Source organism: Montipora capricornis, chromosome 2, assembly GCF_036669925.1.
Source record: "Montipora capricornis isolate CH-2021 chromosome 2, ASM3666992v2, whole genome shotgun sequence".
Classification (NCBI taxonomy): domain Eukaryota; kingdom Metazoa; phylum Cnidaria; class Anthozoa; order Scleractinia; family Acroporidae; genus Montipora; species Montipora capricornis.
In genome coordinates this window covers 63,507,610-63,523,847 of record NC_090884.1, presented here as the reverse complement: position 1 = coordinate 63,523,847, position 16,238 = coordinate 63,507,610, and the positions used below count along the sequence as shown (strand labels likewise).

General features: G+C 40.3%; 2 protein-coding genes across 4 annotated transcripts in view; one reads left to right on the top strand and one right to left on the bottom strand.

The window, feature by feature from the left end:
• The first annotated feature begins 251 nt into the window (after positions 1-251).
• LOC138031069 (surfeit locus protein 2-like) lies at positions 252-6,495 on the top strand. Of its 3 annotated transcripts, none has more exons than XM_068878851.1 (6): positions 252-352; positions 2,634-2,794; positions 3,342-3,445; positions 3,807-3,953; positions 4,572-4,633; positions 5,476-6,495. In XM_068878851.1, exons 1-6 carry the CDS (start codon positions 269-271, stop codon positions 5,575-5,577), a joined length of 660 nt encoding a protein of 219 aa, XP_068734952.1. In that variant the 5' UTR covers positions 252-268; the 3' UTR covers positions 5,578-6,495. The 3 variants fall into 3 exon arrangements, with proteins under 3 accessions (XP_068734952.1, XP_068734953.1, XP_068734954.1); XM_068878852.1 differs by having other exon boundaries at positions 269-352; positions 5,480-6,495; XM_068878853.1 differs by lacking the exon at positions 252-352 and adding an exon at positions 376-1,223.
• LOC138030853 (abnormal spindle-like microcephaly-associated protein homolog) overlaps positions 5,736-16,238 on the bottom strand; it is a 22,909-nt gene continuing 12,406 nt past the window's right edge. The window contains exons 17-24 of the mRNA XM_068878719.1: positions 16,033-16,104; positions 15,783-15,911; positions 15,430-15,459; positions 10,673-14,671; positions 9,129-9,320; positions 8,327-8,519; positions 7,714-7,868; positions 5,736-6,653 (exon numbers count right to left, since the gene is read on the bottom strand). Coding sequence (XP_068734820.1) covers positions 6,225-6,653; positions 7,714-7,868; positions 8,327-8,519; positions 9,129-9,320; positions 10,673-14,671; positions 15,430-15,459; positions 15,783-15,911; positions 16,033-16,104 — 5,199 coding nt within the window. The 3' untranslated portion in view covers positions 5,736-6,224. The remainder of the gene's footprint in view (positions 6,654-7,713; positions 7,869-8,326; positions 8,520-9,128; positions 9,321-10,672; positions 14,672-15,429; positions 15,460-15,782; positions 15,912-16,032; positions 16,105-16,238) is intronic.

Genomic DNA, 16,238 nt, shown 5'->3' with positions numbered 1-16,238 from the left:
AATGGTTCAAAAATTCACTTGTGGGACGGCAGGGTGGAGAAAAAGAGTATTCTCCATTTCTTTCCTTTTAGCAAACTTCAGACACAGTTTCAACAGTTTTGTATGAAGAATATAACTTGAATAAGGCATAAAAGGAGGTAATTAATTTTCCGTCTTCAGTTGGAGGCAACGATAAACGAAACGAGTCATTTGAACCCCTCCTCTCCCCTAACCATTTTGCGCAGTACCTCTTTGAGAACCTCGTCACAGTGTCGAGGGAATATTTAAGATGGCGGACGAAGGGCTGGTGAAAGAGTTTCTTGCTAGGAATCCTCATTTTGAACTTTATAAAGATCACCAAGGCCGTGAAAAGGTTTACTGAGTATCTAGGAAAGTCTTCATAACCTTGTCTATCTTATAGCATCATGTCCTGGGACTGTGCTGGCAATTCAAGCTTAATTAATTACCCGCACTTGACAGAACAAGATGTCTTACGTCTTCCTTGCACTCTCTTGCTTGTGCAAAGGAGAGTGCAGGACCTTATAACAAAATTCTTGAAATTTCTCAAATGGAATTAACTATGTTAACTTAGAATATCCTGTTTTACACATAACAATGATTAATGATGCGTATAATTTTTCATTTGCATTGTCTTCCCTTATCAAGGCTTCTTTTAAATTTTCCGTGTCAAAAATTTGGGAATCCGTTCCTTCTAAATTTAAGATAGAACACAAATATTTTTTTCAAGTTTGTTGAGTAGTGCTGATGAAATATCTGAGAAAAATTATTCCTAGTTTCCCAACTGAATCCGAGTTTTTGTTATCATTATTTTGATTTTACTTTTCATGACCCTACAGAGGTAAAGTAATTTGAGCCTTATGCCACCACTGTTTGCATACATGTATATGACATTGTCCAGTCAGAAAGCTATGCTACTTTGGACACCATACAAAAACAATAATATTATAAATTATAGGTTTCTTTCAGGCTAGTGTATTTTTCCTTTTTATCTTCTCTTGTTAATTACATACTAGATGTTTTTGTGTGTAAGTGTTGTGGATAGTGTGAATTCATAAAATTGAATTGAATTGAAGCATATGAAAGAAACCTTGATGATACCAAATGTTTTCTCTCTTTTTTTGCCAAGGTACTTAACTTTTGAACTACACACTGCTTATACTGATGCAGCATACATTTGATGTGGCATAAGCAGTCCAAACTTTTTTTCATTAAAGACTGAAAAGGTTCATTCAATTACGGCCTATAAAGTAATCTAATGCATCAAAGTGCTTGCTTGTTACACATTTCGGGGGCCAGTACTCTTCGCCTTTAGAATGATAACTCTTTTGTTGGATTGTAAGTTACTTTTTATAAGTTATGGGGTACAATTTTTGTTTAGTCATTAAGCCAGGGATCAAGGTAATGGGACGTTACAAAGACTGATTGTTGTTGTTTGTTTTTTTGTATATGTTGTGCAAGGTTTGACATCAAGTGTTTTGTGTAGAACTATGTGCTAACTGATATTTATTGCTTTATGGAAAAGTGGTGTGGTTCATCTACGTTGTCCTTACAGTGCAACATGCCTTTCCGTGGCCACCTAACAAAGTTTTTTACAAATTGTCCGCCAATTAGGACATGTGAATTTGATTGACAGTCAGGCCTCCTTGCAAAGTTCACACAGTTGTAAGTTGAACAGCGTTACATGGGTTGTTGAGTTGACATATTATTTACACATAATTGTCAAATGTGAAAGTTTGTTGGGTGGCCGCGATAAGGTGCGTTGCACTGTAAAAGCAGTGTACTGCATTCCTGGATTCCTGATTGCTAGAAAGAAATTGCAGGAGTAGGGTTGGGGCAGTGGGATCTTAGGAATTGAGCTCCTTAAACACCCACAATAAGCCAGGGTTCCAGTTGTTTAGATTCAAATTTAATCCATACAATGTTAATTTTAATTTATACATTATTTAATAATGTAGTGCCTGATTACAGAATGATCCATTCTACACATAATATTCAGTAAACACCTGCATATAAGAACCAAGATTTTTCCAAGTGAGGCTAAATTGCTTCTTATAAAAATGGTATTTACAATGGTTTTAGGCTATTTAGGTTCTTAAATTGGTTATTATTTCCGCAAAAGATATCTACTCTATGGCAAGTGGCTTTAAGGCTGGGACATGTAATTTTTCTAGATACGCATAGTAATAACCATAAAGCAAAACTACGGCTTCTCTTGTTCTTTACATGTATGTCCTCAATGTTCCAGACATGAACTCATGATATAAAACTGAACATCTAAAATGTATAGGCCTGCAAAGCCTGAAGCCTATTTGCAATCAAACAGTACAGGCCAGAATTCTCAAAATCCACATAACAAATCAAAGTTGTTGTTCCAGGTGCCTGAAATTTTAAGGTCATTTTCTAAACTAAGAACCTGTTTAATTTCTTAGGCGAACCTGGTTCTTTTGTAAGGGGGGGGGGGGGGGGGGGGTGTAAAATGAAATTTTTATCCTAACAGGTTCTTAATTGGTAGGTTCTTGTATGCGGGTGTTTACTGTGTATTTGCATAAGACGTTGCATGTGACCTTGTGTTACTAGTTACTCAGATTCTTAATTTATTCCTGAAAAACTCTTTCATTTGTATAAAATATCAGGTCAGATGTAAGCTTACAGGACATGAACTCCCAGTCAGACTATCAGACCTTGAGAACTATGCAAAGGGAAAGAAATATCAACGTATGATCAAAGATATGCCAAATGAAATTGCTGGCTTTGAAGAATACAAAGAGTTCATTGTACCTAGTGAGAAAAATGGGTAATCAGACTATTGAGCTTGAAATCCTGTTATTTGTGCGGGTCAAAGACACTATTGTGAACACTCTTTTATCCCCTTGATTTGCTGTATGAATTTATATAGTTGCAAACCAATCTCTCTTATTGTACTTTGAAAAATATCACAGGATCAAGAGAGATTAAGCAATCAGGATTTTACATAAAAATGCTGAATTTTCTACCTTCTAAATTTTTCTTCATTTCCATTTTTTGGGGGACATGAAAACAGTTATCCATGTTAATGGCATCCCCTTCAAACTGGTATGTTAGGGGCAAAAGTAAGTTCTTTATTTCATGCAAGGATCCATTGAACTAAGGCTTGGTAGTTTATCTCTTTGTGATGGCAGTCATCTTCTTATTTTCACATCTGTGTTCATGTAGAGCTAGCTAAGTAGTTCAATAGTATGTTTCTGAGCTCTCAAGTTTACTGCTTTAAACTCCTAAAACGGAATACACTATAACAGGCGTTCAGTTATGGACAAACTGTATTCATTAAAGACTTCTTTGATCATTTTCCCTTTTTTTTTTAGAAAACAGCTTTTCTGTAAGTTAACAAAAAAGTTCATCAACAATACTCCTCATCAAATCCAAAAGCACGTGACTGGAAGGCGTTTCATTACAGCTCTGGAGAAACGTGAGTTTGCCAAGTTTTTTTTAAACAATCTTAACCTGCCCAAATTGAACTTTTCTTTAACTCTATACCGACATCATTCTCTCTATTTTGGCTTCGCTTCCAGCATTTTAAAGGTAACAAACAAGTAAAGACTTTTGTAAGTTAGCCTAGTAAACTATCCCTGGCATAATGTGTTGCTTCAAGGAAGGTCGTGTTTTTGTTTTTTTTCCTGGTAGAGTTATTGCTATAATTTGGTCCCTAGTGTTTTCTACGGGACAGTAACAGAGCATGTTTGTGTTTTTTTACACAAACATGCTCAAATCTTTCATGAGAAGCAGTTTTCTAGCGCCTTTTCGTTTTGAATTTGATTCTCGTCTTTTAGATCGCGAGATACAGAATACTGAAAGTGAGAAATCGGGTGAAGACATGTGGGTACCGTCTGACCTTGAGTCTGAATCTCAAGAAGAAGAAGGTAGCACAAAGATGGAAGAGGATCAAGGAGATTCGGGTGGAGAATTCGTATCTGAAGGTAAACTAACAGGATCCCGTTATCCTTGTAGTGGGAAAAAAAACTCAGTATCAGAGAGAATAAGCTCCCTGATCAAGAGCAGCTGAAACTTTTCACAAAAACCATGAGCCAATATTTTTCTTATTGAAGGCAAACGCCAACCCTGTAAAGTTGGCGGTTTTGTTTGGGGTATAAAAAATATGATAACACAAGTGTATACTGCCTGTGTTATGCAGGAAAGACTTTTAAATATGCTCCAGAAATGTTGCGAAATTCGAGGCTACTGCCTCTTCTTGACTGGAAAATGCGAAAGCGGTGCTCGAGCTGCAGCGAGGACGCAGAGAAAATGAGAGGAGATAACGCGCCATTCTTCTGATTCCAACGCGCAGCGGCAAAAGTGAAAAAAAAAAAGAGGGGGTGGGTGGGAAAGACGGAAAAAGGAACATCTTATTTTAGTTTTGTTTAAATTAATTTCTTTTTAAATTTAATCAGTTATTTTATTATCATAATTCTTGCATAGAGTGCGTTTGATGCGTCACTGACTTTACTGATTAAGATAGAAGAGCACAAGGAAATCGTCTCGACACTTTAATTCCAGAAGTTTTTTGAGATTTGTCATGTTTTATTATCTTTTTACAGAGGAGAAAGACACTTATAAAAGAAACGATAATCATGGTGTTAAAAGGACTTTGAATACAAAGGTAAGGGAAGCCTTATGGTAGCCTTATGGTAGCAGAATACACAACGAAATAAGTATAGGAAATCTTATGAACGCGAGTGCATTTCGTAATTTATGGCACCGGTGATGTTTCTAAAATTGCACGTGCAATTACGAAGTTCATAAGTTACTCCATCGCAGTGTTTCCATAGAAAATTAAGTATTGTACGCTACAACCTATTTAAGCATTTGCTATTGACCCATCAGTAACGCGATATTGTGTTGATTATATAATTGCATTCGACGTCCGGAGAACGCAACCTTCACTGGACCCACGAGAAGCCAGGGCACAAGCTTTGGCACATCGATTTTTAGGTGGGAGGGCGGGCAAGGTACCGGGAACGGAAATACGTCACGGATCTTTGACCTGATAAGGTGCGCACAGACTGAGCACAAGCATTTAGCAGAACGAATCTGGAGTTTTTGATAGGACGGCATGCGTGCGGTCCTAAGGATAAATGCAGAAGTAATATTGCTTGGTGCTTATCACAGAAAACGCAAAACGATCCTCCACGAAAGCCTCGGTATGATAGCTCGAACGAAATGCCAATTTTTTCTTGCTACATTCTGGAAGATAAATAAATTCTTACATGTTTTCAATTATTCGTTTTCCAACCATTGTTGTATTTGGGGCAAATCGAGTGGATACAGTAAAATGTAACGAAACCCTGATAGAACGAACTACATTTTCCAGGTTCCACTGTGGCTTTTTTCTTCCTTAGCGCTAAGGTTTTGAGTTTGCTGGTGTGAAACAAGTTTAACGTGTATTTATTTCCCTTCTTTTTTTTTTTTTTTTTTTAATTATATTTTCTTGGTTCCAAAAAGAAAGAAGCGATGAAAAAATCCAATAAAAAGCTAAGAACTAGAGATGGAAGAGAAAGTAAAAAGGACAAAGGATCAAAGAGAAGAAAAACAAAGAAATGTTAAAAAAGGTGGATTTCCAGGGAGGAAGTTCGGCTCACGCAGACATTGCAGGAGGGTTGGCTGAGATTCGTGAGAAAACTGTGACGTGAATCGACATGGGGTACTGTTACCGGAGATCAAGGGATAGTTAAACCAAGACAATGAAAAAGCAAGAGACGATATTTGTTCACTCTGTTGTTTAATAGTTGTTTGCTTAGTGTACATGTGAGTATTAACGAGATCATCGTTTTAAACCCTCGGGGGTCTCTTCTAGCGCCTCTCCTGAGCTTATGTTTTGTACATGTGCAATAGGAACAGCACCGTCTGTAACCCTGCACGAGGAAGCAATATTTTTTCAACAATTTCGTTTTTGAACTGTGAGAAAAGATTAAAATTCGTGTTCACTTTTTTCCTCCAAGTTCTGTTTATCAGTTTAAAAGTTACTCTATAATGCACAAAGCTTTTCTAAAATTCTTTCTTGGTTCTTTGAAAACTTTCTGACATTTGCCAGCAAAACGCGCGGCATTCAAACCGCTTATTTACAAACTAAAACGCACTTAGCGTGTAAAACTACCCACAGAACTTCTTCCCACTATGTTGAAGTTTAGTAAGAAATTAAAATTATTATAACTAAAACTTTAAAAAAATGCTTTCAACACTTCTCATACATTTCATTTATCGAGTGCTGCGAGGCCTAGTCTCCGAACGAGCAATCTCACGGCTTCCAAAGGATCTGTAGCAACCTCGACACTGCTCTGCCATGTAGCTGCACTCGATTTCTTTCCCCTATAAGGTGTGAGTTTACATGGAGTAGGCGGGGCGAAATGACATGTGATATTTTCAACCTTGGATTTGAACTTGTTCCTCTTTGCTTCGAGTTTATAATTACGTTCCGTTATGTTGTGGACACTTCGGATCTCATGAACAATCCTCTTTTTGTTGCGAATGTCCAATGCTATTGACGCGTCTCGGCATAACAAAACGAGAAGATAGCATGTTTTGCAGAAAACGATGCTCTTATCTCTGAAATTCACCAACAGCTCAATCAAGGTGTCCACAGAATCCAATACCTCGTAAATAGCGCGATAGACAGACGGGAACTGGAAAAGAAAGGGAAAACCTTTAGACTAGGTTTACACTAGAGGACATTGTTCCGGATTCGTTAATGATTCCGGATTCATCAAATTTAGAGTATTCGGATTCGTAAGCGTTTACACTGAAAGGATATTCGGATTCCTGACCGTTTACACACAACGACAACTCCGGAAACATTCGTGATGGAATGGTTACCAAGCTCAGTGAAAATGCCGCCAAAAAAGAAGGCTAGAGTAGATCCAGATGCCACTTTAGTCACATGTACTATAGGAACACGAGCTGCAACACACCTCAGACTGAGACAACGTATTCCATGAATTTAAACAACCCATGGACCACTTTCATATATGGCGCCCAAATAAAATATTCTTTTGTTTCCATGCAAATAAGCCTTTTTGACCTCGCTACGACGACCAAATTTCAAAAGAATATTTGTTTCAAAATGAGGGCAGTAGGTCTAATTAACATAAATACAAAAGAATGGTCACCATTTATGAAAGTGATCTATTCTCTACCCCTGAATTTGCTCTGGATTTACTATTATCGTTAATTTAGAAGACTGAAAGCGTGATATGGATTATGGGAATTGGTCATATTTTTTTATAACCCAAGTGTATGGACATAGGATTCGAACCTGGGAATGACAACCGCAATGCTACAATAGCTGCTCAGGGACAATATTTGATAACGCTGTATTATCATTCGGCAACAAACAATATTAAACACTGCAAAAAAGTCGGTTACCAAAGTTCACGACAGCTAATGAATGTAGCCTTAATTTTCTCTTGATCTAGCTTAGGCCTAATTACTCTTCAGCAGTGATATTCTATGGGAGACTTAAAAGGTATTAAGTGGTGAAGCGGAAAAAAGCGGTTCCTATAAAGTACAAATCCAATCCACGGATATTATTTTTTAGTTTCCTTATTTTTTCTGCTACCACAAGTTCTTGGACACAGTGTCCTAAATTAAAGATATTAGGAATTTACGACCATCGTTAATTTAGAGAAGAGATCATGTTGTTTTTAAAATAACGTAGCAGTGAGACCTCGGACCCATTTTCCTCACCTTTGCAACGTTGTAGAGTATTGATAGCGAGTACTTGATCACTTCCAAGTGCGGTAAACTGCGATTGCATTTTTTAATGACTTTAAAAATCACCGGAAGTGCGCCATCCTCCACCACCTGTTGGCAGCACACCTCTGATAGACGAGTGACAACCTCTGAAAACAAATAAATTTAGGCGCTATTTCATTTGTAACACCAATCCCTAATTAAATTAAGTCCCAAAGGGACAAAAATAATAATGTATATCATTTATATTGCGCATATTCTATACAATAATCACATGCGCATGACAGTCACTGTACTTACGTACTTTAGCATCAAATCAAATGTTGTTTTTGAGGAGAGGGAAAAACCAGAGTTCCTTGAGAAAACCTCTCGAAGCAGAGTAGAGAACCAACAAACTCAAGCCACACTTGACACCGAGTCTGGAAATCGAATTCTAGCCACATTGATGGGAGACGAGTGCTCTCACCACTGCGCCATCCTTGCTTCCCAACAAAAAGGTCATGCCATCGCTTGCAAGTAAGTTTTTTTTTAATTAAGCAAGAATCTATTAAAATCTCTGCTCTGAAGCACAACCCGAGTTCGAGGGGAGCTTCAATATCAAACTTACCCAGATTAGTAAGCGCTCCCACAATTCTGCTGATGTTCTTGCACTGCAGAAGGAAATCCAGCGCCGACCTTGTCCGGTTGCAAAGCTTCATTGACTCAGTTGCTGCAGCGTTTGCGGACTCAATGCGCTTGCGCGCTCTTTTAACCTTGAGAGAGGAGCCTTCACGTCTCACTCGGTAACCGCGCCAGAGGGTCTGGTTGCACAGAAAGGAAATCATGATAAGACTGGAGAATATTTAGTTATTCGTTATTACGTGCATGACTGGAAAAAAATAGTGATATGCGCTATTTTGGCTCAGTCTTCATCGCGACTCCTAGTCTAATGACAATACTACGTTTCATACTACTTGGCATAGTGCAAGAGGTGGCAGATGAAAATGGAGTGAATATTTGTCCTAAAAATGACTAGATAGAAGGAACAATCAACATGTTATACCGTGATGGAATTGGATCGTGCAGGAGAAGTACTTGTTTGAGAGTGACGTTTCGACAACCTGAATGGAATTTACCTTCCGAGTTCAGTTTTTGAAGGAGTATTATTATACTTTCCTGAACGAGGTAAGACATTCCTGGGTTGAAACCATTTTCAATCAAAATGTTATTAAAATAAGCAAAATGATGACGCACAATCAGTTTTTGAGGAGGACCTAATTTTAGCTACAGTCATCTTTCATTCTTGATTTTCAAGTTCTTTAGTAGGCTCGTGTTGTTATCGAATGACCCTACCGTTAAATATAACCTGCCATTGGACATAAAATCACGATGAACATCCAAAGACTACTTCTCAAACATCAATTTCGAACCTGAATTCGTAGCACTGATTTTTTAACAATTCTCAAATGGTTCCTGGCTAGGTTTCCACGGATAAGAGCCTGGATCTTAGCCGCGCTCTTGTTTTTCGCGTCCAGTTTCCGTCGACATGCTCTCTGAAGAACGATGGCAGTCATACGAAACCGTGTAAACCATAAACGTTCCAGAATAGCCCGCCACCAGCACTGTTTAGAGAACAAAAACCAACGATTATAAGTGAGAAAGATCGTAGCTTTCAATAGATCACAAGAAGTAAGCCCAAATCGTTCCAATATACTATTTTGCTAATGGAGAGTACTTAGTGACTCTTGGGTAGTTCCAGTCCTTTGTGGAAGCAAAGAGACAAAATTGTAATTTCAAATGAAGTGCCAAAGTAGCCCTGGACAAAACAGACTTTTTACAATCACTGCAAAATTCTCGCGCGCTCATTGGCTAATTTTTATTGTCAATAAGCGGTTAGCCACGTTAGTTTATAATTTATGCGATAATGACGCGATATTGCTTGCGTCAGATTGAAGTTTCTCACATTTTTGTCTCGGCTATCGCCTCGTGAATCCACAGCTACTTTGACAATGTTATACCGAAATTCATGATCAATAACAGGACAGACGCATGAAAAACTGACATCAATTTGTTAATTGCGATCTCACCTAAGCCACGCAGCAACCCGGCCATTTATTAAAACAATGACATTCCTTTTTAGGCAATTTTCTACGTAATGGCTACATTAATGGACTTTATTGGCCATTAAGGTTTGTAACATTACTATTTCTGAACTAGTCGAGACATTAATAGTGTCAAGTGAAGCTATGATCTTCGCAGTTATGAGCGCAATTTTTGCAATTGCGTAGGAAGTCTGAAAAATTCAGGACTTCAATGGGGTTTGAACCCGTGAGCTCGCGATTCCGGTGCGACGCTCTAACCAACTGAGCTATGAAGCCACTGACGTTGGAAGCTGGTCATTTGTGGGTTCTAATGGTCCCGTGAGGAATGAATCAATGATGAAATGGTACATATGAAATGAATCATATATGAACTGCGGATATGAAATCAAGGGTTCAAACCCCGTTGAAGTTCTGAATTTTTCAGGCTTCTCTACGCAATTGCAAAAATTGCGCTCATAACTGCGAAGATCATAGCTTCACTTGATTTCATATCCGCAGTTCATATATGATTCATTTCATATACCATTTCAACATTAATAGTAGTTTTTATTTTGTTTAGAGTTGTAAATATTAAAAGCTTAATTTTTTTCATTATCAGTTCAAACCATTTTCTAGTATTACTATTTACTATTTTAATATTTGTAGATACTAGAGATATTGATTGCAAACCGCTATTGATAAATTTCGTATATGGTGCTCAAGAAGTGATATCATTACGAGTCTGTTAATCTTACAAAGACCGAGCTAATCGCAAACTGACCTATAACTGTTGCTGAAAAAATATTTGAGTAGTTATAGACATAACTGAGTGAGGATAAGAGCAAAACTGTCACTAATTAAAGAAAGTTGTAATAAGATGAAAAAAACTGTACCTGAATTGTAACAGTCGCAAAAAGCATCAACCGATATCTCTGGCGGATATCATCACCGAAGATGTACGAGCGATACCGACGTTGGATAACGATGGCTGCTTGACGCTTTTGTAGGAACCTCGTCCTTTCCAAACGCATGCGCACCACAGACTGAGCCAAGACAACCTTCCGTTTCTTGCGGAGATAATCCTGACGTTGTTGATGACGTCGAAAGTAATACTGAATCACCACCGTGGCATGTTTGAGGCGCTGATATTCTCGACAAGTCCTCCTCATCGCTGTTTGAGCCCTGTACCGCTTTTGAACCACAGTAACTGCTTTTTTCATTCTTACAAATCGCTTTCTATCTTGATTGCTACGCACTACCGCTTGCAGTTTACATACTACGTCTCTCAATTTCAGAAATTTTCTTCGTTGATTTGTTGCTCGGTAGATTGCCTGAACCTTGATAATGGATTTGAGTTTGTGGACAAATTTTTGAGCAGCATACATGCGCCATGATGCCTGCATGGTGATGATAGCACCACGCGTTATGTGATACGCAATTAAAGTTTTCTTCATGCAGCAATATCCGCGAAAATATCTCTGGATTGTCATGGCTGCTGCCTTGCGTCTCAGTTCTACATCAACCATGCTGGCAACTCGCTGTCTTGCTTGGAATCCACGAATGTACGCTTGTATTATGATAGCGCTTCTTCGAGTTTCTTCAAGGGTTTTATGCTGCTCTTTACAAAGCCGAGTAGCTCTGTATCGCCTCTGTACCACTAAAGTGGCTTTCTTGAGATTCTCATAAAACTTTATCGCCTTTCTCATTCGGAAAACAGCTTGAATTTTAAGGACGGCGTTTCTTGTTTTCTCATACCTGCTTCTAATTGATAACATTCTCCAGCGCGACTGTACAATGACAGTAGCTTTCTCCAACTGTAAGTAGTCTTGTCTTAGTGCACGAGTTGTGATGAGCGCTCTGCGACGCCGCTGCATGGTGATAGCCGCTGCCCTGATTGAGTTATATCGACGGCGACAAAGCCATCCTCTCACTCCAGTTTGAATCGCAATACAAGCCTTCCGCTGTGCAATGTAACGCTGTCTGTCTTTCTTCATCTTTCGCTGAGCTCGGAATTGTTGTTGTATTGCTATTGCAGCACTGTATAGCTTTAGGTAGGATCGTCGCCTCAAGTAACGCCTAAACGCCGTCTGAATAGTAACCGCGGACGACTTTTCAGCAAGGAATTTGGAACGGCAGCTGTAACGTCGAAATGTGCATTGAAGCTTTGTTGCTGCGCGATGTCGTTTTAATTCACGGTGCATTCTAAATTGCCGATAACTTGATTGGATTATAACAGCACCTGACCTCAATGTACGGTATTTGCGGGCAACCACTCGACCGAGCAGCCAGGCACGGCATCGCAGCTGCAATGTAAGCGCAGCTCTTTTCATAGCTTTGTACTTTTTCCTCGCCAAGAACCCACGAGCACAAGCTTGAATCTTAACAGCAGAATTATTCATTCTGCGCATCCTTGCTCTCACCAGGTATCCCCTCACTACCATCTGAATGGTGATGACTGCACCTCGGATGAAATGATAAACCAGTTGGTCCCGTTTGCGAAGGACTCTTGCTTTAAATCTTCGCTGTATCACCAGAGCAGCATTCTTTAGTTTGTTAAATCGTCGCCTCTGTTGAATCATGCGTGTTTGAGCTTGCAATCGCACAACAGTTCTCTTCAAGGCAAGAAATTGTTTTCTTGCTTTGTACATCTTGTACGTGGCTTGAATCTTCCTCGCTGCCAGGTGTCTCGTCACCAGTTTTCTAACGAACCAGCCACGTACACAGGCCTGGAGACAAACGACAGCTGTTTTCATAACAAGGAAAACTTGTCGTTGGTTTCTTCCCACTAATATACTTCTGTATCGTTGCTGGCAGACTACTGCAGCTTTTCGTATTTCTTGGTACCTCTTGCGACAAAGGTAACCACGCAAAGCGGATTGCAACACGATGCAAGCACCACGCTGCACGTGGTAACGCACATACTGGCACATGCTAATCACGCGGGCACGATACCTCCCCTGCAACATTAGAGTGGCTGTCTTGAGCTTAGTGTAGTGACTCCTTGCCAAATAGCCGCGTACAACAGCTTGAATAAGAATAACGCTCTTGCGTGTGTGATTGTAAGACTTTCTTGAAGCGTAGCCTCGAAAGACAGCCTGTATTTTTCTAACGCTTCTCAGACGCTGAACCTGTTTCCTTGTTAGGTGTCCGCGAAAAAATGATTGCAATCTAACCGCCGCATGTCGCTGACACAAATAATTGGATCGTGCTTTGCGGGCGAATTGAACTGAGCGATATCTACACTGCAGTACTAAACAGGCCCGTCTCAAAGAGAGATACCTTCTACGCAACACATGACCTCTGTAGAGTGATTGTACCACAGTCGCCGCTAACTGTTGGCGTTTAACATCTTCACGGACTTGCCAACCACGAACTGCAGACTGCAAAACAACAGTCGCCTTAAGGATCCTGTACCATCTCCTTGCACGGTATCCCCTGTAATACGCTTGAATACTGTTCACGGACCATCGTATGCGCTGAAAACATAGGGACTGTTCACGCATCAGCAAGAAAGAGCGATAACGCCGTTGGACTACAACTGCTGATTCCCGAAGCTTGCGATATCTTTTAGAGGCTGTGTACTGTCGGTAAAACGCTTGAATGGTGATTGCTGCTTTGGACTGGGTGTGGAGGTGTCTACGGACAATAGAACCCCTGGCGATGGCTTGAAGACGAACAATACAACGAAGAGTATGTTGGTACTTCACCCTGTGGTTGCGACTTTGCTGTAAGGCACGGTAGCGAGTCTGAATCACAACGGAAGCATGTTTTACACCCAGGAACTTCTTTCTACCTAGAAAACGCCTTGCATGAGACTGAAGGATAATGGTGGCTCGTTTGACTTGCAAAAATCTCTCGCGATGTTTGTAACCTCTATAGTAAGACTGAATCTTCACAACAGATTGCTTCATACGCTGGAAATTCTGCCGAGCTTCCCTAGCACAAACGACGTCCCTGAATCTTTTTTGGACCAATAACGTGCATGCCGTTAACATCTGATATCTCTTTTGAGCAAGGAACTTTCTCATGTAGGCTTGCAGTCTGATCGCTGCGCTTTTCTTCCTTAAGAATGCTTTCCTTTGTAGCCGGCATCTTACCCAGGACTGAATTTTGACGCAAGCTTTCTTTTGAGTTTTGTACAAAGTCCTCTGCCGCCGACCAAGGAGAAGTGCCCGGAAGCAAACCTGTAATACACGCGCCGCATTTTTCATCGCAGCAAACTTTCTCTGTGCTTGATATCTTCTGGTGTAAGCTTGTACCTTCAAAGCTGCCCGTTTTAGGAGTTGGTACCTCGCACGAGTTTGCCAGGCACGTACATACCTTTGGATTGTTGCAGCTGCACGAATCTCTCTGACAAAATGCCTATCACGTTTTCCTCTGTAGCACGACTGCAGGGCGACTACACATTGCTTGATGTGAAGGAACCGTTGTCGCTCTTCTTTTCCCAAAATCAAAGCTCTCCAGTTTTTCTGGATCCTTGAAGTAGCATCTTTAAGTTGTAAATAGCGCTTCCTTTGGAGAAAACCTCTTATGTAGGTCTGAATATTAATGCATGCTTCTCTTCGTATATTTAATCTTCTCCTTTCAGCGTATCCTCTCCAAGCGGCTTGCACAGTCGTAACAGCTCGCTCCTTTTTTGCACGTCGCTCTCTCTGATTGGTCAAGACAATAGCCTGTAGCCGCATGACAGTGTGACGAAGTTCAGTGTACCTCTCTCGGACTTCTCGACCTCTTCTAAACGCCAGGTACCGAGTCTGGATGCACCGCGCAGCCTGGTGAAGAACTCGAAGTTGCTTTCTTGCGAGGTGACCACGAAACACGGACTGAATGAGAACAGCAGATTCTCTCATGGCTTGGAATTTACGGCGTAAGATCGTTGCCCGAGCACGACTCTGTTGAGAAAGATTGTTTTGGTAGCTAAGAGGGCGATGATGAGTTAGTTGTTTAACAACGGGCGAAAGGACAAATGAAAACTCCCCGGCAGGGTTCGAAGCTATGATCTCCTTAACTCCGGTCGCTAGTTCTGCCTGGGGAACCAGGTCGCTTATCTAAGCGGATATTTACATGAGACCGGGGCGAACTCAGACCGGCATGACAATGAGCTTAGGCAGGTCTGACTTCGTCTCGGTTGCTGGACCGAGACGAGAAATTCTTGTACAGGTCTCCTGTAAATGACAATAAATCTCAGAGCGGGTCGAGAAATTCCAAGCCTGTATGCTTTTGGTTCAGCTACATATTTATTGGACAAAACGTACCATTTCGTCCCAAAACCAGGCACCAAGCATTTCATACCGGTCTCATGTAAATACCCCGTAAGTTCTTGTTAGACAAGCGTTACTGGTCTGCAGGATAGAGAATGTCCTGTAATGCAAATATATTTGTGGAAACTATTGATAGCAACGAGAGAAATGACAGGGGAGAGCACCGGCTAACCGGTGTAACGAAGGTAGCAGGTTCAAATCCAGCCTAGAATACTGATTTTAAAGTTGTTTTTTCGCCTGTTGCACCCAACCAAATAGCTTATCATCCTTCTCACGCGCACGGGCTCATTGGTGGTTGCAATAGCTAAGTAGACAATTCGGCAAATATCAGAAACAAAGTTTGAAAGATTTTCCTCCAAATCGACTGAACTTTGTCCTTTTTTACTTACCTGCAGAGAAACCACCAATCTTGCAAGGGTCTGTGGCGAAAAAAAGCAGAAATAAACGTATGTTTAGACTGAATCGCTTTGTTTTCAGTCACCGTTGTACATGCAACAGTAGTAAAATTACATAATATTATGTGATCATTGAAATTCTCTGCGCTGAGTGGTTGCCGTTGCGGAGATTATTACGCGATAATCACCTAAGCGGTTTTTTTCAAGGTAGCAGACGTAGCAGACGAAAAAATTAATTGTTTTTAAAGAAAATGCATATTTTTCAAATAATCACCTATGTAATTATACTTAAACAATTGTTCACCTCGCGTTCAGCGAATAATTGTTAAATATTCCAGTATTCAAACCTTCTTTAAGTGAAGTTGCCGTTCAAGGCGATACCGCCTCCATGCCATTTGGATACACCGCGCAGCCTTAGTTTCCTCTCTGAGATCCAACAAACGCGCGCATAGGTATGCTACGTAAGTGATAACAACCTAAGGAGATAGAAAAAAAAGGACTGAGCATGTGGAACAGCACGTACTAGCTACGCTCAACCTTCAGTCAAATCTTGAAAATCATGAAATAAGCAAGCAAATCAAACAGTCCTTTGGATACCTTTTCGTCGGGAATTGTGTGAGACATGTCTGAGGCTTTTGTCATCAAAGGAACGCCACCAAGGTCTTTAACCTGGGGGAAAAAAACAGGCTTTCAATTCACTGAATCAAAATCATTTGGGCAGGAGAACGCCAGTTGACTCTGTCAAAGGATCTGTGCCATATTTCTGAACAGAATCATTTGCAGTTTTGTTCATTTAATCTATA